Genomic DNA, 19,737 nt, shown 5'->3' with positions numbered 1-19,737 from the left:
TTCTTCAAGTTCAGTATACACCACTACTCAAGTAAGCTGTAGTACGCGTTATCTTTAAGGATTCAGTAAAGCACTGCTGCAAATTTAAATGGTGAATTTGAGTATCCATAGATCATGTAAATCGAAGAACTTGGTATATCTTGTAAATATAAACTTCTACTGGTTTTAATTTTCAATTATTAAACTTATTAAACGTCTCATATTCAATAAAAATATTAGGATAAATGGTGATTTGGGCAGAAATAAATACAAGATGCAGCTTTACAATTCTCGAGGAAGACAATTTTAGCATTTTTGTTCCTTAATTGTTTTGTAAACATTATAAATGAAGTGTTTCACTTCCTCCCCACACCCCCCCATAAGCATGCACTGGCACTTCACCTCTTCTGGGTTAACACTTGAAACATGCAGTACGTGAACACTATCTTTCTTCCAGGATGGAGAGTACTTTAAATTTGGTTCCAATTAAGCTCCCTTGTACCAGATCCCCTTATGAAATGATTACTGAAAAGCAAATACGTATTGGGACTACAGGGTTCTGCTCAATGCCACAAAAAGCTATATATAATTACTATAAAGTCATACTGATAGGACAGCAAACCCTTGTATTAAAACAAAATTACAAGCCAGATCCTTACCACAAGCAAAAGCCTGAAACATATACTCAGGCAATACCCCTCTGACTTCACTGCTCAAGTAAAGAACAGAGAGGACAGGATTTGGCCCCATTAACTTCATGAAGTTAAAAAAACCCCAAAAAACAAAAAGGGCTTTAACATACTAAATACTAATTTTGAAAAGCACTAAATTATTTATGACCAATTCTATTAATTTGACAGGAAGAGCCTGACACAGGGGCAAACACATTTTTGAGAACCAGATATACACCCTCACCTCAGTTCAGGTCAAAACTCAAACCATGCAATTAAATAACCAGACCCACAACAGTAAAGCGTGGGAAGGCTCATCTTTCTGTTTACATTCTGACATAATACACTTGAGAGACACCAGACAGGAATAGAAGACAAAGGGAGGAGTATGACCACTGAAGTTTAACTTCCTCAATAGTCTGTGTTTAGAATGCTGTAAAGTATGAGCAACGTATTTGATTTGGATATTTAGAGGTCCAGCAATAGTTTTCTTTAGAGAAAGTTTAAATCCTTTTGTTTCTCTCTTTTCTTGAGAAGCAAATGTTCTTCATTGGGGTACAGAATGGCTCAGATGCAACAGAAGAGTAATGTCATGACTTGCCAGTTAAAATTGACATCTGGGAATGTCCAAGACAAGGGTCAAAGCAACACATAATACCCCAATAATGTAGCTAGTAATGCCCCCAAAAGATATTACGGGTTTTTTTTTAAACAGCCTTTATTAGAAGGCATGAGAATTCTAAGGCAAATTGTTCATCATGGCAGAACATCAAATTAAAATGTCAAGACAGAAATAAGCAGAATATGCAGAGTATGTTTGTGTTATCTGTAGCAAGAAGTTAGTTTACTGTGCCACAGCACCTAATTTATAATTCTCATCCCTAGTCAAATAATATTATCTTAAATTAGACTAAGATGCTTGACATCAAAACCATTTCCCTATGTGTTTGTACGCTGAATGATACAATATGGCTGGATCCTAACAGAATAGCCTCTAGAGGGACTCCACAGTACATAATAAAAAGGAACAAAATTAACACCATTGTAGGCTCTGCTTCCTTCTCCACATTACATTAGAAAATTATACTTAAATTAGATCTCCGTGAATATTTGGATACATTTCAACACTTTTTAAAAGAAAAAAAGTTTAAAAATTAGATGCTGGTAAGTTATTGAACAGCAATTAAACAGAGAGTGCCCTTTGGGCTATCTGTAATTTCTCCTAGTTTTCAGTCTGATGTCCACAGTGCTACATGTTGGAAAGCACAAGAAATTTTGCATGAATTTGATCACTCACATAGGCAGTTATACTTTGAAAACAATGTTTTTCGCAAGAATTACCAATGAAATAATGTTTTAGGACACAATTGAATTTGAAATAGGTAATGTTTTGAATAGATTTTTGAGTTTTATTGAAATCTTACATGAACAAGAAATTGGAAATACAATCACATCAAGGAACAAATTGCCACGGCTTTGACGTTTTAAGCCAAACAAATTTTGTAGGGCAGATTTTCAAAAAGGTGTGAAGTTATAACAATTTAAAAACACAGTTAACCTACTTCTAGGAATGCAAAACATACAATCATGTTATTTTCAATACAAGAAAACTTAATTTGTTGTAATTTCTTAAAACTACTAAGACAAAGCACTAGCTTTTACTTTTATGTACAGCATACTCCTATGTAGTCTATCCCAAATCCAAAAAAAAAAAAAAAAAAAACTGTCCGAAACCAGAGGTTCTGCAAAATCATGATTGAACTTGCTTTTAAACTGCTAAAATGAAGCCTAAAATGATAAAAGCATTGAAACCCCATGTGGAGTTCAGGAATTCTGCAAGCCCAGTAATGTCCAAGTGCGTTTATGAAAAAAGAAAACTAAGAGACTCGAGTATATACACAATAGAGTGATTCTTCAGCCCAATACAAATGGCAGCCAATCGCTACTGAAGGATGAAACATTAAGCCAATTTTGTTTTGAAGGATGTAGAGCTATAGCCAATTCTATGTTTCCAATATTCTCAATCCCTCCTCACTTGTCTACTTCCACTGTTGCCCATAAGTATCCTGATAAAATTCCTGGTTGTCATTATTGTAACCATAGTTACCGGCATAGTCACCACCTTGCTGGAGCGGCTGTTGAGCGATGGGTTGGGAGCCCCAGTTCTGCTGGTTGTTGGTCTGACGGCGCTTGGAATCAGGTTGGTTGTACCCATCTGCCTTTCTCTTGCCTCCTACGTTGCCCCCACGGTTGCCCCTGGCTCCACGAGCACCACGTCCTCTCTGCTGCTGTGCAGGACCCCCTCTCCCACCCCTGGCTCCTCTTGGCGGTCCCATGGGTGCCCCCCTCTGTGAATAGCCAGCTCTACCTCTTGGTGGTGGTGCTCCCCGCCCCCTAGGTGGTGGAGGGGCACCTCTCCCACCCCTTCCTCCTCCTCCTCTTCCTCTTATAGCATAGCCATCATCATAGCCGTAATAGGGATCTTCATAGCCACCACGGTAGTCATGATAGTCATAACCATAATAATCATCATAATAATCTTCATAGCCATAGTAATCTGGGGGATAGCCATATCCACCTCTCCCTCCACGGCCTCTGCCTCTAATAGGAGGTGGCATGCGAGGTGGAGGGTAGTAATAATAGTCTTCATACCTATTAAGAAAAAGAAACATGCAATTATTTATCTTCAAAAGTCTCCCAAAATAAAGTCTAAATTTCCCCTTGTTGATTAACAATACACAACATGGAGAAAAGTCATTCAGGGTTTTCTGAACTAGCTCATATTTTACAGCAGAACTTCATTCTGCAGTGTTACAGTAGTGCAAGAATGAACACTCACGCAGTACTTCTGGAGGCCTGTCTGGCAGCCTGACGTTCTTTCCTTTTCTTATCCGGTGGCTTTGCTAACACTATTTCAATTTCTTCCCCTTCTATCTCTTTCCCATTCATTTCATTCATAGCCTGTACAAAAATTAGAAGAGAAACATCTAAAAATTTGTTTCCATTCAAAAGGAAACGAAAACTTACTGAAAGAAACCAGATGGTTGGGCTGCTCCAGGCTGAACTATGCCACGTGCTTCATTTCTGTGCTACTTAAACAGAATGTAACATATTATTCTTTCAAGTCCCACTTTATTCACCAGTTACAGTGAAGCAGCATTTAAAAAAAAATATTCTCTTTATATCATAAGGTAAAAGAATGGGATTAAAACATACTGAGCATTATTTAAAAAAAAAAATCAGACACAATAATCACTTCTTATGTTCCTATATCCCCCAGAAATGTTTCAGAAATACATTGACAGAAGTTCTCACTACTCACACTGACACAAAGACCACTCACTGTACTTGTAAGCCAGGTAGAGCACACGCACACAAGAGAAAGTATTTTTATATTTGCACTTCCTAGCTAGTTGAATGTGCTACATGAGTGCCTCTGAGGAAATCAAGTATTTCTGAGGGGACATACTTAAGGGGAGGAAAAAAAAAAATTTAGTGAAACTTGGTGATCTCAGCAAGTGAGGCAAGAATCCTCCAGAAAAGTAATGTGTAATTTGTAATTATCAAATACACGCACAAAGAGAACTTAATATACACACACAAAGTACGATTAGGACTACACCCCCCAATTCTTTACATGGGGCTATCTGCTTTGCATTTAGCATTTCTGGGTATTAATATTTGCATTAACAAAGACTTTACATGTCTGTACAGCTACACGCCTCAAAAACATTAGAGATCATGTCGATTATTGAGAAAGGTATGAAAATAAGTAGATACTGGAATCAATGAGCCAATTCCATGCATTAATATCACAATAATGCTTTCATTAAAAAACAAACACCACACCCATACACAAAAATGTCTCACAAAACTCATAAACCAATTTAGTGGCCATAAATCAGTCACATGGGGCAGATGTGGTAGTATTCCAGCTTGTTTCAGAGAAGATGAGCATTAGAGATGCTCTGCTCTACTGCATTTGTTCTATCTTTTCTCATCCGCTACAAGTTTTCAGTTGCTAACATCTAACAGAGCATTTAGAAGTAAGGTCTACTCGGAAGGGACTGGAGAGTGTTTAAAGACATACTACAATAAAACATGTCAGGAGGTGTTGTTGACTTACCCTTTCTGTCAACAACTTCTTACCCTCTCTTGGACATGGGTCTAAACCTATCCAAACTGACTTCAACTTTATTAAATATGAGTGACCTTCATCCTAAAGCCAAACTCAAGAGTATTCTAAACCCTATTTCGGTGGGTAGGAAAATTGTAAGCAATTAAATGGTTATAAAATGATTAATAAGGTTGAGTAAAGAGCCTTTAAATTGTCTATGTAGCCACATACAATGACATACAATATACTTGCTCAAGACTCCCAGGTGCAAAACACTTCCTCTCCTCCTTCTTCCCCCATAAACTATGGATTTAAAAAACAGATTAATTTCTATAAAAAACAGAGTAATTTCTATAGAATTCAATCCACTGAAGTACAAACAGCAGAGATTAATGACCTTCTCAGCTGCTCTTAGATACAAAGGAAAACACCTTTGAAGCTTACAATAATGACCTCCAATGTTTAAGTTGTCATTTAGACGAAACCTTCTAGGGAGCATGTAGAGTTAAAAATAGGTAATGCATTAAGGGAGTTGCAAGTGCCATTCTTCTACCCTTCACAAGGCATTTTTTGAATTACCTTGCAATTTCTGTTCAGTACTTTTGTCACTCCAAAACTACACACAGCCTTTAAATAGGGGTCTTCAAGAGACAACTGATACCTTCTGTCAGTGTTTCCTCAGAAAAATTGTCTAGGTTGATCTTTTTTTTTTCCTCTTCTCTAGACTCTCCTGCATTGGTCTATACCTCTTTTCCAGTCTACTTGTTAACTTGCTACAGTTTTGTCCTTTGCAAGTTTCACATCCTCCTAGCTACTGAAATCATAGGAACAAAATTATTAGTGTTAAAATTCTCACAATGGGAACCTTATTAAACGGGCTCTACAAATTGTCTTATCTAGATATTTACTGTAAAGAAATTTCTTAAAACCATTTGTACAACATTAACTCCTCACATCAATTTAGCTAGGAAAGAACAATCAACCTACCTTCACTGCTGCACCTCTGTCCTCAAAATGAACAAAAGCATAATCCTTCAACTTCTTTACTCTTTCCAGCTTTCCAAATTCAGAAAAGGATTTCTCAAGAATTTCTTCTGTCACAGTAGTGGCCAAGTTTCTTACAAATAAAACTTTCACCTGGTGAAAAAATGAGAATGAAAGCTGTAATCTTTAAAAGTCAAACCTCAAAGCAATCTAACAAACTAGTACGATGTTATTCCCGTCTTCTCTGCATTAAGAAATTTTGGGTAACCTTATAAATTCCATACCTGTTTCAAAAAAAAAAAAAAAAAAAGAGAGAGATAGCCTTGTAGTTACCTGTATGAAGTTTCTACAACTTCTTTCCTTCCACAGTTCCCTTCTATGACCAGAAGAATATCCAACTTAGATTTTCTGCTTCTGGGATGCTACAAATCCCAGTAAAATTTTAGTAGTAGACCTCAAGAGCAGCAAAGAGTTATCCCAAAACACAAGGATAAAGAGCACGTCATTCCCTACGCTGAACTTCACCTTCACCTCACTCTGGAAAATAGTTTTACAAAACACCCATCTAGTATTCATTATCAGCAGAAGCAGATAATGAACAGACTGACATGCCAATCCAGTAGGATAATCCTGTACACTACTAGTTTAAATGTGAATGGTCGGTTACAACAGCATGTTCCTAACATGTTACACAGGCAACTAATTTGCAATGCTCAGACCACACCAGTTTGCATGGCTTACTACGAAAATGCCCTCTAAGTGCTTTTCATGCCTCAAAACTAGCATTGCTCAGCTGGAACAAATCTTTGTCACTATGGCATAAAGAAATTCCTCCCAAAGCACAAGAGCATCCAGTTAAGTATTTACTTACCTTTGCCATGACTTCTGGGTCAGGTTCCTCTACCGGATCAGCCCATTCCACTGTCACAACATTTCCCCAGACTTTTACTTTCCCACTCATCAGGCGGCGGCGAGCTTGTGCTGCTGACTTGTGATCCTCATATTCCAAGAAGCAGAATCCTCGATTCTTCTTTTTATCATCAGGTTGATGATACAAGATTACATCCACCAAACCCTCTGAAAAACAGGTCTTTAGTATTAAGCTTCAAAAGAAGGAGAAAAAAAAAATATCTAGAGTGTAGTCTAAAATGCCTTCACTTGTTTTTTGTAATACACAGCCTTTGAATTTAACACCTGAAAGGGGGAGGAGGGAGCACAAGAAAAGCAAACCAAATAACAGATATTCATCCAATTTACCCACCTAGCAAGTGAAATTCTCCAGAACAAACTTACCTCACAATTAGGCCCTGCAAAACATCAACCTGAACAGTTCACACAGTGTAAGTTTCCTATATTTTGTTTTACCATTTTTGCATATTTGAAAAGCAGTCAGCATTAATACGTGGCATCTCCCCACCTCCAGGAGAAGCTGGAAAGAATTTCTTCCACATCTCTCCAAAAAGAGGAGAGATAACTAAATGCATATTCACCTTCTGTTTTCACCATTTCCCTGAAGTACTTATAAATAGCAATCCTAAAAAAGAAGCAGTAGGTTAAAACTCTCCTACAGGAACAAGAGCAGGCAATCAAGACTTCAATCTCTTATTTAAAGCAGAAGCACCATTCCAGTGATGAGCTGACTTCTTTTGTGCCTACGTGCTGCATATACTGAGGAACAACACTGAAGAACTGGAACAGAAATTAATGTCATTATTTCTACAATAACATTCCCTCTAAACTGATTTAGTATTCCCTCCTCCCCATCGTTCCTCAACAATACATTTGTTTGAGGCTCCCCAAAAACTTCTCAGTTGTGAAAGCAGAATCTACTGTAGAACCAGTTACAAATACAGAGCCTTCAACAGGAAGCTACAACAGGTAACATAATTAGGACCTTCACTTTTTTTTTCTGAGTTCATTTGTGCTGTTTCCATCTCAAATTGTAAACCTACAACATCATTCATTTAACAATCAGTAAAACAGACACTAGTCCCTTTACACTCCACCATAAAATATATTTGATATATAAAGTTTCTACTAGAAACAAACTTGGAAATAGTTTAAATGATAGCTGAACGCATCTGTCAAATAACTAGACCTACAAAACACTGAATGGTATTTTGGGATCAGTGTGACAAACTCGTTAAGAAGGTATTACCTGTGACTTTACTGAACTCTTCCAATATGTTTTCCTTAGTCTTGTTCTTTGGAATTGACCCAACAAATAACCTGTTGTTTGCCACGGAGATGCATACTCCAAGGTGCTTCCCAGGACGGATTTCATAGTTGTCACACTGAGAAAATAAAAAGCCATTCATTTACTTTATCCACAATAACATGGATAAAAAGAGCTGATTTTATGATTTTGTGGATATTTTCTTCATGATCTACTATTTTTATACATAGCATATTGAATTCACATTGCAAGAGAATTACTAGAACTGCAGTATTTGGGTCAGCATTCACTTGGAAGAACATTGCCGAGCTTAGGTTTTCCATAGAAATTTTGGAAGTTCTGCTGAATAGAAAGCTACAAAGAAACTGATGTACGAGGAACAACACGTAACAGATATAAATTGCATGGGGTGAATTCGTTCACCTACTATTTGTCTCAGACTGGAAAGATCTTTCTAGACAATTGGTGACTGCTTCCTGTGCTAGGACTCAATGTCAGTCATTGCTGCTGTTATTAATAAGCAAATACATAGCATTATAGATACTATGATTTCTCTCATTTTACTTTGATAACTTTTAAACACTGAGCATATTTGCTGTGAGATACTCGGAAGTCTAAATCAGTGTGTGACCTTGTTCCCCCCACCCCCAACGCAGGGATTTTTTGGACCTTGTAAATGCTAGGACTCTATAAATTTTACTGGTAAGTTTTAAAACCTCCCATTAAAAAAAAAAATTAGCCCACTGCTTCATGTTTGCACCCACAGTTGGATTACTCTGAATACCAACTTCTGATAGGTCTTTAAAGGTACAAGAGTTCAACCTTTTACAGAAGAAAAAAAAAAATTTTGAGATAGACATCATTTTTGTTTTAGGTAGGATTTTCAAACATAACCTAAGAGGATGGATGTTTGATCATCAGCCAGCTTCTGAAAATCTCATCCAATTCTTTAAAAGCAAGTTTTCAGCCATTTTTACCCTAGCTGAGACGTAGCCATACAGATGACAGAGCAATACCTTCAGTAACCGTCTTCATATTCAAAAACTAGAACAATCTTAAGGTACCACAGGCTATCCTGCAAACACAAGCAGAAGGCCCACCTGGTGTAAAGAAACCAAGACTTCAAAATTTCAAGTTTATTTTCTGAAAGAACCTCACTTTGCTATCGAGGCTTAATTAGCTCCAAAATTCAGCATGTCTGCTCCATTTTCCTTTCCCCCAGTAGTCTGTGGAAAATATTTTACCTAAATAAAAGCCTGGCCCCATTACTGGATAGTGGTAGGGTGGAGGAGGTAGGGGGAAGGGAACCCAGATACAGGACTTAAGGAATGTATTCACACAAATTCACTTATTTGGTGCAATATCTAGGGTATGGAGGCCAGTCTTCCATCAGTAGCACATCGCTTGCTACATCTCCTGTCACTTCAGCATCTTCCCTTTCATCTCCCTCAATTAGTAAAAATTTAAAGTCACAACTCTGAGCACCTTCAACTTGGTCAAAAAAAGAAAAAAGTTTCACAACAATTTCCACCACCTTCAAACACTGAAACCCAGAAGCAATCAACTGCAAAAACATATTTTGTGCATCTCCTTCAATAAACATCCAAGTAGGTTCTAGAAAGGAAAAACAGCCTAAGCAGGGACATGCAATTCCCAGTCCTGGAAGAGCCTGACATAACAACTGCAACTATTTCTAAATACATGAAAATATTTAAGGGACAAACACCGGAACATTTAGAGGCAATGACTCCTTCTGAAGCCTTTACAATGCAACAGAATCACTTCTTAAGTTTCTCTAGTTTTCGGTGGGGTTCCCCCCCCCAGCTTAACTAGATGTTTAGGGTTTCACCCCCTTCTTCATATAGGATCAGCTGAATTCTGCTAAGGCAAATGCGATAAAGCATTTTCACCTGTTTTATTCAAAGTACAAGCAGCATTTCACAGCCATACCCAAAACCTTGGGAGATACACATTGATCTACCTAATTCTACTTCCTCCTCCCAGGCAGAGGCAAGGCCAAATGAACCAGGGCCCCAATCAGACTGCTGTCTCTCATTTTCACTCTCTAGGGATTGCTCCGTGTCCTTTGCCAAACTGTCTAGATGCAGGCCAAGTCAGGTTTCCATGTAGTGAGCTGACTGCATGACTGCCATTGGAAAGAACTAAAGGCCACTGTGAACCATAAAGAGCACAAAGTCAGAGACCTCCTCCACGGCAGCAAAACAAGGCATCTCTAATTTGCTCTTTATAGTAGGAAGGGTGATAAAACTTAAATGCAGTGAAGCTTAAAGAATATATTTTCCAGCTGTAATCAAGAAACCTCTTACTATAATCACCCAAGTACTCTAGCAGACTGCAGTAGGCTATAGCAGACTATGGTCCTAAAAGTAGAACATTATTTGTATATAGTAAATCAAACCTGAAGGCGATTTTTAAGAAAGTAAAATTTTGAATCTGTCAATGGATGCTTTAATGAAACACTTCAAAGACTTCGTTAGCTAAGAGATTACCAACATGCTTACTGTTTATATTATCTTGTACACTCTAAAAATAAGTTACTCACCAGTTTGACTGCTTCTTGTGCTGCATCTTTACTACAAAAGGTAATGAAAGCGTAACCTCTGTTTTGACCAGAAAGAGGATCCATCATGAGGCGCAGATCCCAAATTGGACCAGCTTTCTCAAAGAGTGGTACCAATTCATCTTCATACAGGTCTCGGGGAATCTTACCAACAAAAACCTAAAAAGGAAGAGGACACTTAAACAAAGCTTTTTCAGAACTCCAAACTTACTTTTAATACTTGAAAGTTCCTGGGAAAGGAAGTATATTGCAGCATAAACCATCACAGCAGAAACACTGTAGCCACCACTGCAGCCAACGTTATTGTATATCCTACCAAGTCTTCTAAACCTCCCGTTGTTAGTACTAAGTTTTACATATGGAAAACCTGGTTTTGCTATTTATATTGAAGAGGTGGTAAATTTCCACCACTGAAGTAGTAAAGTATTCTTACCTGGTTATAATTTTGGCAATGAAAAACAAAGACCTTACACACTATGTAGCTGGGTATCCTATATTAAAGCAGGCCAAGCACTTCCTTGCTCTTGCTGTAATTTCAAATCATTCTGTAGCCCAATCTTCATTAGAAAGCTACAGGGACCGGAAAAAAAAAAAAATCTACAAAAATCCTTAAATTGCCTGATGCATATTTTCCACTTTTAATATAAACTGTAATCTTATTTCTAGTCTGGATTTGTTTCAGCTTCCACCAACTGAATGTTTTAATATTTGTCTGTTTTTGTTCCTTACATAGAGCGATGACAAAAAACTTTACCAAAGTTTTGTTAAGGAGTTTAATCTCTTCAGACGAGGTCTCCCTAGAAAGCTTCAGCCCCCCCAAATTGTTCCATCACTGCAGCTCTCCCCTGAATTCTCAAAATCTCTGAATTGCTAATACAAGCAAAACATTCCAAACATCCATTAAGATCAAATTCTATTTATTTTAACTACAAATATTTTTTGTAGTTAAAAAAGCTAGAAGTCAACCTTTTCCATCTGGGCAAGGTCTTGCCATAGTGATATCTGGTACTAAAAGCTTAGCAGGTAATTCCAAAACTAAAGACACTCAGAATGCCCATGTAAGCATTGATATGAACAAACCCATGAGGAGAGTGTGATCACTCTGATTTAAAAAGTGTGGAACAAATTATTTTCCTGCAAAGGAAAGCTAGATGTTTCTTGTTATACAGATATTCCCGAAATGCAGTTTCCAGAACATTTCTTTCACTTAGCTTAGCCCCTCTGTTCAGTGTGAATGCCAACTGACCATGATTTATTTGCTGTTAGGGGAAAAAAAAAAAAGGAACCGATTTATCATACTGAGTGAAAATTTAATGGCAGAGCCAACAGGCTCCCCGTCTCCCTGAAAAGCTTAGAAATCCCTACAGATAGGTATTTCCATTGTCATTACCTAGAACATTTCATTCCAAAACCCGTGCACAGTTTTTCAAGACAAACAACTGATACCATCATGGAAATGCACAAGACAGGAACTCCAACTTGCCACTAAGGCAATGAAACTATCAGCTGAAGTCTCCACAAACTGTAACTGTTTTTAAGTCACTCAAATGTAAAAAGTCCACATTAAATTCTTTGTTTCAGATGCCACCATTTCCAGCAGAAACTGAAGGTGACACACCAGAACAAAAGACTTGAGAAAAAGAAAAAACCCTAATCCAGACAAAGTCTGTTTTTCCAGCTATTTACCAAAGATTTACCATCCTGAAAGCTTCTGTTTCCTCTTTTCTTTCCAGTCTGTTCGGCTCACTTTCTACAAATTTTAGAACACTGACAATTCCACAAGACTGCTGCTACAGTTCAGTTCAGGTAATACACTCTAGGAGCTAGTATGAGAAACAGAATTATGAATGTAATCAAATTAAATCTTTATCTGACCTATATTCTAGAGTAACTTCCATTTACAACAGAAGGACTAGATAACTCTGTGGGAGTAATTCACATCTAAGTGAATTTGCTTTGAGCCTGTAAACTTAATATGTTAATGAACTACAAGATCATTACTAGTCATGCCAAACACCAGGTGAACATCTTGCAAGGGTCAGAAAAAACACCTCTAATAACTTTTTTTAGATATGTTGATAAGCTTGAATAAAGTTGCTGAAATACCAAAGAATGTAAATATCAGATGTCTTGTTTCATTTTTTAGTTCCACAACAAGAGTACTGTGGAAAAAATTTGGAACCTGCCATCATCAGTGAAACAACATAAGAGATCTTGTCTAAGTAGGATGCAACTGCATCACTTCTGGGCTTCTGTTGGGATCACTGACCATTACACTTACTTTTCCCAGTTTTGCTTCCTAAAGGACCTGTACAAAATAGTCCCTTTTCTACTTCCTCATTACTGTTTTAGAAGATTAATTATGGAAGTCTAAACTAGGAAAAAATTCAATTTCAGTTTCCTGAATAACTTTACAGAGCATTATTGAGGGGTGCAATCCACTTCTGCACTCTAGATGATGCGTCCCCCAGTTATTTCAACAACTGAGCCTCTTCTGCTCTCATCACATGCTAACAGAAGTGTACTGCAGCGTTGCAAGAGCTGCTTCAAAACCTTTCTCCTTTTAATAGTGCTCTTCATGTGCTTTGCAGTCAATCTTTCCTAAATGCCAGATTTAAGTGTTAATTAGCGTAGGCCACATGACTGCTTCATCTCATCCAAATCTACAATCTTCATTTAAAAAAAAAAGGAAGTAGAAAAAAATTCTGGCACAGTGCAAAAACCTTTGAACCCCCACAGTTCTTCCAGTACAAAAGCAACATTCCATTTGTGTACTAAATCCAGCACAAGCTTTGTCTAGTTCAACTCCTGATGAGTTTATTATACCGTTGCTTCTTAAGTTAGAGTTATTACAGTATCTGATTCTTCCCATTCAATTTATTATGGACAAAAGCAGTTTAAATTGCCCCAACATCTCCAATAACATAACATTCTCCAGATTGCAAGTTAGCCTCACAACCCTTCTCTGACTTTTTGTTACAAATTCTGACCAGGCACCCACAGAGGAGCAGATGCAATACCAACTTACCATTCACAGAGCTAAAAGTAATTCTGCATTTTTGATAACAACATTCAAAGATGTTTACCATATACTTATCCAATAAATTTCAGCTCTGAAAAGGACATGTAGCAATTCCTCCATTTTACACAGTCTAAGCTGTTATATAGATCTCTAACCTTGCACATCATCTTAGCGCATTATGGTCAAATAATCTATTTACAGAATTTTCAAGTTTTTATTTCACATCACTGAAAAACACTGAAATAGAAGTCTCTCAAAACTTTAGGAGTAGGACTTACTTTATCTGGAGACCCTCAGTAAAACTGAAACCAATCCAGCAATCAGTACAAACTTAAGTCCGTTACTCTCTTCACACTAGTTGTACTGTGCTAATTTTGAAAAATGCTTTCCCCCATCCCTATTATAGTGGGGTAAAGGGCTGGTATTTTACAGTTACCAATGAAGCCTCCTGTTCTTCAAACCACATCTTAAACAGTATTATATTCATTTACACCAAAAGGTGAAGGATGGAAGTCAAATACCACATCAGCCACCTCCTTAACTTTTGGTGTAACATTAGTCTGGTCAGGCCATATGAATGTCAGATTATTTTTTTTTTTTACCCTCCGCTAAAGAAAAAAAAAAGTTATAACGATCCTTATGTTTTCCTGAATTTAACAACCAAAAGCTCCTCAGTCAGCAGACTGAAGATCAGGAGTGAAAAAATATACAGCTCAACCTCTTTAGGTATTACCCACAAATGCAGACACTACAGATACGATGTTGGATTTACCATCCAGCATTATCCAACTGAAACACTGAATGCTTGTTTTGTTTGCATGAAAGCTTCATCATCTCTGACTATAGTAGTGGACTTATGACTAAAATTCCTTTTTGTTCCTTATACACTTAAACAAACTCCTCCTTGCTGTGACTGAATTTAGTGAAATATTTATAACATTTTCTTTTCTTGTCTTGTCTACACTTAATTTCAAAAGTTACTGAAATTGCTATGTAGAAGTTACTACTGTCTATGTGTCTTCCAATGCTGCTGAACAGCTGGTTTATTTTAAACCACAATAAGACAACTCAAAGTAGTTTTGTGTAAATAAATGGGATTTAAGAATACAAAAAACCTTCTTTTTTCAGCACTGCTTGCGTATACACTTTAGTAAAATGATAAACTACAATTAGCACACAGCAAGCATACCTAAGCAAATCTTTCAGTTCAAGGACCCATTCTAATTATTTCCTCCCACCAAGGTATTTATTCTTCTTCATGGAATATGAATACTCCCCTTAGAAATCATCCTTACTGTGATGCTTCTAAGCATCTTCTTGATGGTATACACAAAAGCTTCAGCATCTCAAAGGATGCAAAAATAATCAATAAACTGAAAGATGTTCAAGAAGTTAGCCATTTTCTTAAATCTAATCTGGTGGCTTATAGAAGAATCTCCAAAAGAACTCCTGTATCAAAGACTAGTCACAACAGTGTGATTGAGAGTATTCAAAGTGTTTAGAATAAACTACAAAACAACCTGCTAGGGACCAAAACCTTGCAGAACAGGTAAGCGAGGAAATACAGAGCTCAAGAATTTTCATAACCAAACTGAAGTTTGCTCATAGCTTGTTAGCAAGATGCATGGGTTCAATCATGACCTTGAATTTCCTGATGTGCTTACTGACTAGACTTTGTCCTTTGGGGGGGGGGAATCTTTAAAAACCTTCCAATCATCTTTAAGAACAGCTGGTGTAACAGGAGGTAAGAAAAAGCAGAGAAAAAAGATCTTAGAAATGTTAAGCAAAACAAAAGGAGCACAAAAAGAAGCCCCTTGAGGATAAGCAGATACCAATGTTTGCAGATGCAAATGACAAAGCCAGTGTAAGGAGAGAAAGAAACACCCAAATTGCTTCCTTTCTCACCCGATAAACACTCCCATAAACATCTCCAAGTATCAACATCATGTGGCCTCACTATAAGCAAAATGCTTTACATTGGAGCAGCAAGTCCTTAAACAAAACGAATACTCAAGTTTAATATCAAATCCAATTGCAATTATTTTCTCCTCCAAGCTTCCGCACAGCTGTAACTACTTTGTCTTTATTACAGAATCATATTCCAAAAAGGTCCAGCTGCTCTTAAAGCCCACCCACTTGAAAAAATACATTGGACAACTTCACCCACATCATGCTTTCAGCAAAATGTTCCCTGTGACAATTTGTGAATGTTCAACATACTGAACATCTGTAAGATTATTTATCAATACTTTAGTTTTACTGTACAATGTTCAAGTGCATACTGAAAGAGCGTTAAAGCTACAGTTAACATGTAATGAATTCCACTTTATGTTTTAAAAAGAAAAATTAGTTGGTGTACAAATATTTACAGTAGAAAGATCTGATACATTTTGGGGGGGTGGGGGGGGAAGTCTACCTACTATGTACCTTCTCGTAATCGGTAACAGTACTTGGGTATCCTTACAAACCAGAAGTTTGCCATTACTGACATCAGTGACAGCTCTGGCATCAAGATATCCGAGCTGGCACAAGCTATGAGAGCTTCGCTATTATTTAGATGTTTCAAACACAAAAGATTCACTGCCACAATCCAAAGGGATACATCTTGTGGTTTTTCATTTTTTTTACCCACAATATTAGAAAAGTGGCATTTACACTCCCATATAACCAGAAGTGTTGAGGACAAAAGAGAAGTGGTTCTCAAAAGCTTAAGGCGGGGGGGAACAAAACCAAACAACAACAAACACCCGCCTCATTCCGGGGAAAAAAAAGGTGCTGCAATAATCTCCAGTCACTTGTATTCAAACATGCTCCACCTAGTCTACCAAATCATAAGATCATGTTTAAGCTGTTGATTACTATGCCTCAGAGCTCAACAGCAAGAGCTAAAGACTAAATTTAATAAACCATATACCAGTTTCAGCAAGGTGTTCAGCATCTCAGCCAGTCAAACCAAGCAGCATGTCTTAAAGCAGCCCGTAAATCCTACAAAATGCCAGCAATAAATTAATTTGGTAGAGGTATGGTTTCTATAACTAGTTGGCTGGGTTTTGCTACAGCCTTTAATGCTGATTCATGAGAGAAGTATTTATGTTCTTATCTTAAGAGAGTTTCCACGAGTTACCCGTTCTACCAAGCATCAGGAAACTTAAAAGTATAGAATTGTACTCTTAGTAGTATTAAAGCACAACCAACTTTACAGCTTTCCTGATACTTCCTAAAGAGGCTAACCATCACCAACAGGGCAAAATACTTAAGATCAGTCGAGTATTTTCAGTCATGAATAGAATAGACTAGTTCAGTTGGAAGGGACCTACAACGATCATCTAGTCCAACTGCCTGACCAATTCAGGGCTGGCCAAGTTAAAGCATGTTGTTAAGGGCATTGTCCAAATGCCTCTTAAACACTGACAGGCTTGGGGCATCGACCACCTCTCTAGGAAGCCTGTTCCAGGGCTCAACCACCCTCCTGGTAAAGAAATGCTTCCCTATGTCCATGAGGCATGGTGCAATTAAATAACACTTTATACCATCACATAATCACCCTGGCAACACCACTGAGTTGGTAGACAATTTCTAAGCCACCTTTCTGAATGCAGAAATGCAAGAATTTACAAAAGGAAACAAGCTACACGGACTCTTTCAGTGTGGTAGTTTCACTACCAGTCCATGCAAGCATCAAGGATGTTTTCACATAGATTGAAACAAAAGAAAATAAACAGTTCCTTAATAATTACTAATCTCAGCTGTCCTCTTCAAAACTTTCTATGTATCTTTATACAATACCCAAGCCTCTTTCAGTTTCAGCACATTGCACAGAATAAACCTTGCTACTGTAGCATAAATTCCATTTATGTTGTAAACAAAGTCAAATACCTTTGAGTCACACTTTTACGTATCTACACAGCTAATACCTACACTGGTCACTTTTTAAGCGATGGACCATAAGCTTTAGGGTGAAGTCTGACAATTTAATGATCTATTTTACATTTTCAGAAATTTAACATAGCCTTTCCTAGTATATGCCACCTGCTTTTCCCCCCTCAACCTATTATCCTGTCTTTTGCAGAATACAGAGGAGTAAGAAAGACCAATTCAGACACACAAACATAGAAGAATGCTTTCCTCTACAATATTTTAAACTTTCACTGGTATATATATTTTCAATTATTTCTTATTTATCAGTTTGCACAAACATACAAAATAACAGATTGGTCTGTATACACTAACCTCTGTTCCAATACCAGGCTGAACACCAGAATATACAGTATCTGGAGGAGGGCCCCCATATTTCCTCTGTCCTGTAGTTACGTCCAAAGTGTAGCCAGTCCTCTCTAGCAAAGCCTGAAAAAAATTTATCACATTAGTTGTGGGGGGGAGGATAGTGGGTTAAAATATAAAGAATAAAAAGCGTCCTAAAATAAGCATTTCCTTATCTGCTCCTTGCCATGTTTGATAACAAGGTATATATGGACAGACAGAACCTACAAAAAAACATGTTATTTTGGGGGTTTAAAAAACCACCACCACAAACAGCAACATTTGTTTTATACTACAAGGTCACTGGAAAGAACTTGTTTTTCTTTTCCTTATTTTCCACTTTATATGTAGTACCCCAAGAACTCCAGAAGACCAGGCAGTTCTTTTCACCCACTCTGTACTTAGGCTTTTACACAACAGAAGTGCTTCTTAATATGCTAATACCTTGTCGAAATGTCCCATCAGCCTCAAAGTAATTTTATGAGTGTGTAAAAGCTTTTATATAAAAGGACAACTAAGACAATTCTGAAATAGGTATCAATGTTTTCATAGACCTTACATAATATTAAGTTCATGCATTTTGGCAATTGTGTAATCAGGAAGATCTGCTTTTCAAACAAGCACTCTCTCTTTGAATCTCTATCATGCATACATTTCTTTAAAGCCAAGTGTGAATATACTTATCCAGGTAATATCGATGCTTTTTAAGTACATCCAAAATTACCTCAGTCTACGTACAGGTAATATATCAGGTAGTACAGAATAATGAATATTTTCTAAGTGTTACCTTAATCTTTGCTTCATCTGGTCCCTTCGTTGATTCCTGCACTTTGCTGCCTTGTTTCTCTCTTTGCCTGTAGGTCTTCATAACTCCACATAAAAATGCACTTTTGTTCTGTAGATACAATTTACAAAATAATTCAATTGTGCGTATGAAAAGCCCTGGGAATCCACTGAATCTTACAGTCCATACCGTGAGGTCACTATATCAAGCCAATGCAATAAACAAAATGGCAAAAGAATCCTTTAGAAAAACATAATTAATTGAACAAACTTGCCAGACTGAAAAAATCGTCAGATTCCAGGTGGTATTTTTACCTTATTTTCTCAATAGCACGCTCATTTTTATTATCTGGAAGCTTTTGCTTTGCACTCAAATACCTACACATTAAAGGCAATTTTTAACAGGCTTGTGATTTGGGTTTGAAATGTTAGAATACAGCAACATCAATGAATTTCTAAGTTACAACTCTCCTGCCAATAGTGCCAGAACACTATTTATACTTATGTGCTCACACTCCTGGAGCTCTCACCTTACCTGTACATGCGACAGGTCACTTTCTTTAAACTGCTGTAATACAGAGAGGGCTCCTTCTTCATTAAATTCCCTAAGAGCATCAATTGCTCTTTCATCAAGATCGACATAAGCTACCAACCCTAAAAGTTAAAGATAAAGAAGTTACAGATTTCTATTGAATTTCATACAAGCTAAGAACTATGCAGTTTGCTTTTAAAGTCAAAAAGTTATGTTCCATAGCAACAGAATTATACATTTAATATAATTACATATTCCTACACAAGTATATGAAAGAACATGAGTACAACAATGAAAAAAGTTAAATTAAAATGTATATACCTAAGTACTAACTGACGTGCAAGATTATACCCCATGTGTTAACAGTTTTCTAACATTCAGGAATCCAATCTGCTGCATAAAAGCAGTATTACACACCAGGATTTGAAACAGTGAACTCTGGCTCACTTCTAATAATTTGGATTTTGTTTGTCTTTCATTTTAAGTTTCACACTTCCTTCTCTTGAATGGAGCTGTTCTAGAGTAAGCTGACATGTGAACATTACAGTTATCCTATTGTACATGAAAAAGGAGCTACCTAACTGACAATCAAATACTTATGAAACTCTACCCCACAAAATATTAGGAAGTAG

At 37.1% G+C, this 19,737-nt stretch overlaps 1 protein-coding gene across 1 annotated transcript in view; it reads right to left on the bottom strand.

Annotated features, from left to right (window-relative positions):
* Positions 1 to 2,036: 2,036 nt before the first annotated feature.
* HNRNPR (heterogeneous nuclear ribonucleoprotein R) overlaps positions 2,037 to 19,737 on the bottom strand; it is a 19,665-nt gene continuing 1,964 nt past the window's right edge. The window contains exons 2-10 of the mRNA XM_009318844.1: positions 19,109 to 19,227; positions 18,578 to 18,685; positions 17,761 to 17,874; positions 10,491 to 10,667; positions 7,910 to 8,045; positions 6,623 to 6,828; positions 5,755 to 5,904; positions 3,490 to 3,611; positions 2,037 to 3,302 (exon numbers count right to left, since the gene is read on the bottom strand). Of these exons, the coding sequence (XP_009317119.1) occupies positions 2,690 to 3,302; positions 3,490 to 3,611; positions 5,755 to 5,904; positions 6,623 to 6,828; positions 7,910 to 8,045; positions 10,491 to 10,667; positions 17,761 to 17,874; positions 18,578 to 18,685; positions 19,109 to 19,227 (1,745 nt within the window). The 3' untranslated portion in view covers positions 2,037 to 2,689. The remainder of the gene's footprint in view (positions 3,303 to 3,489; positions 3,612 to 5,754; positions 5,905 to 6,622; positions 6,829 to 7,909; positions 8,046 to 10,490; positions 10,668 to 17,760; positions 17,875 to 18,577; positions 18,686 to 19,108; positions 19,228 to 19,737) is intronic.

Source organism: Pygoscelis adeliae, unplaced genomic scaffold (genome assembly GCF_000699105.1).
Source record: "Pygoscelis adeliae isolate BGI_AS28 unplaced genomic scaffold, ASM69910v1 Scaffold602, whole genome shotgun sequence".
In the NCBI taxonomy this organism is placed as follows: Eukaryota; Metazoa; Chordata; class Aves; order Sphenisciformes; family Spheniscidae; genus Pygoscelis; species Pygoscelis adeliae.
This window is presented reverse-complemented; position numbering and strand designations above follow the sequence as displayed.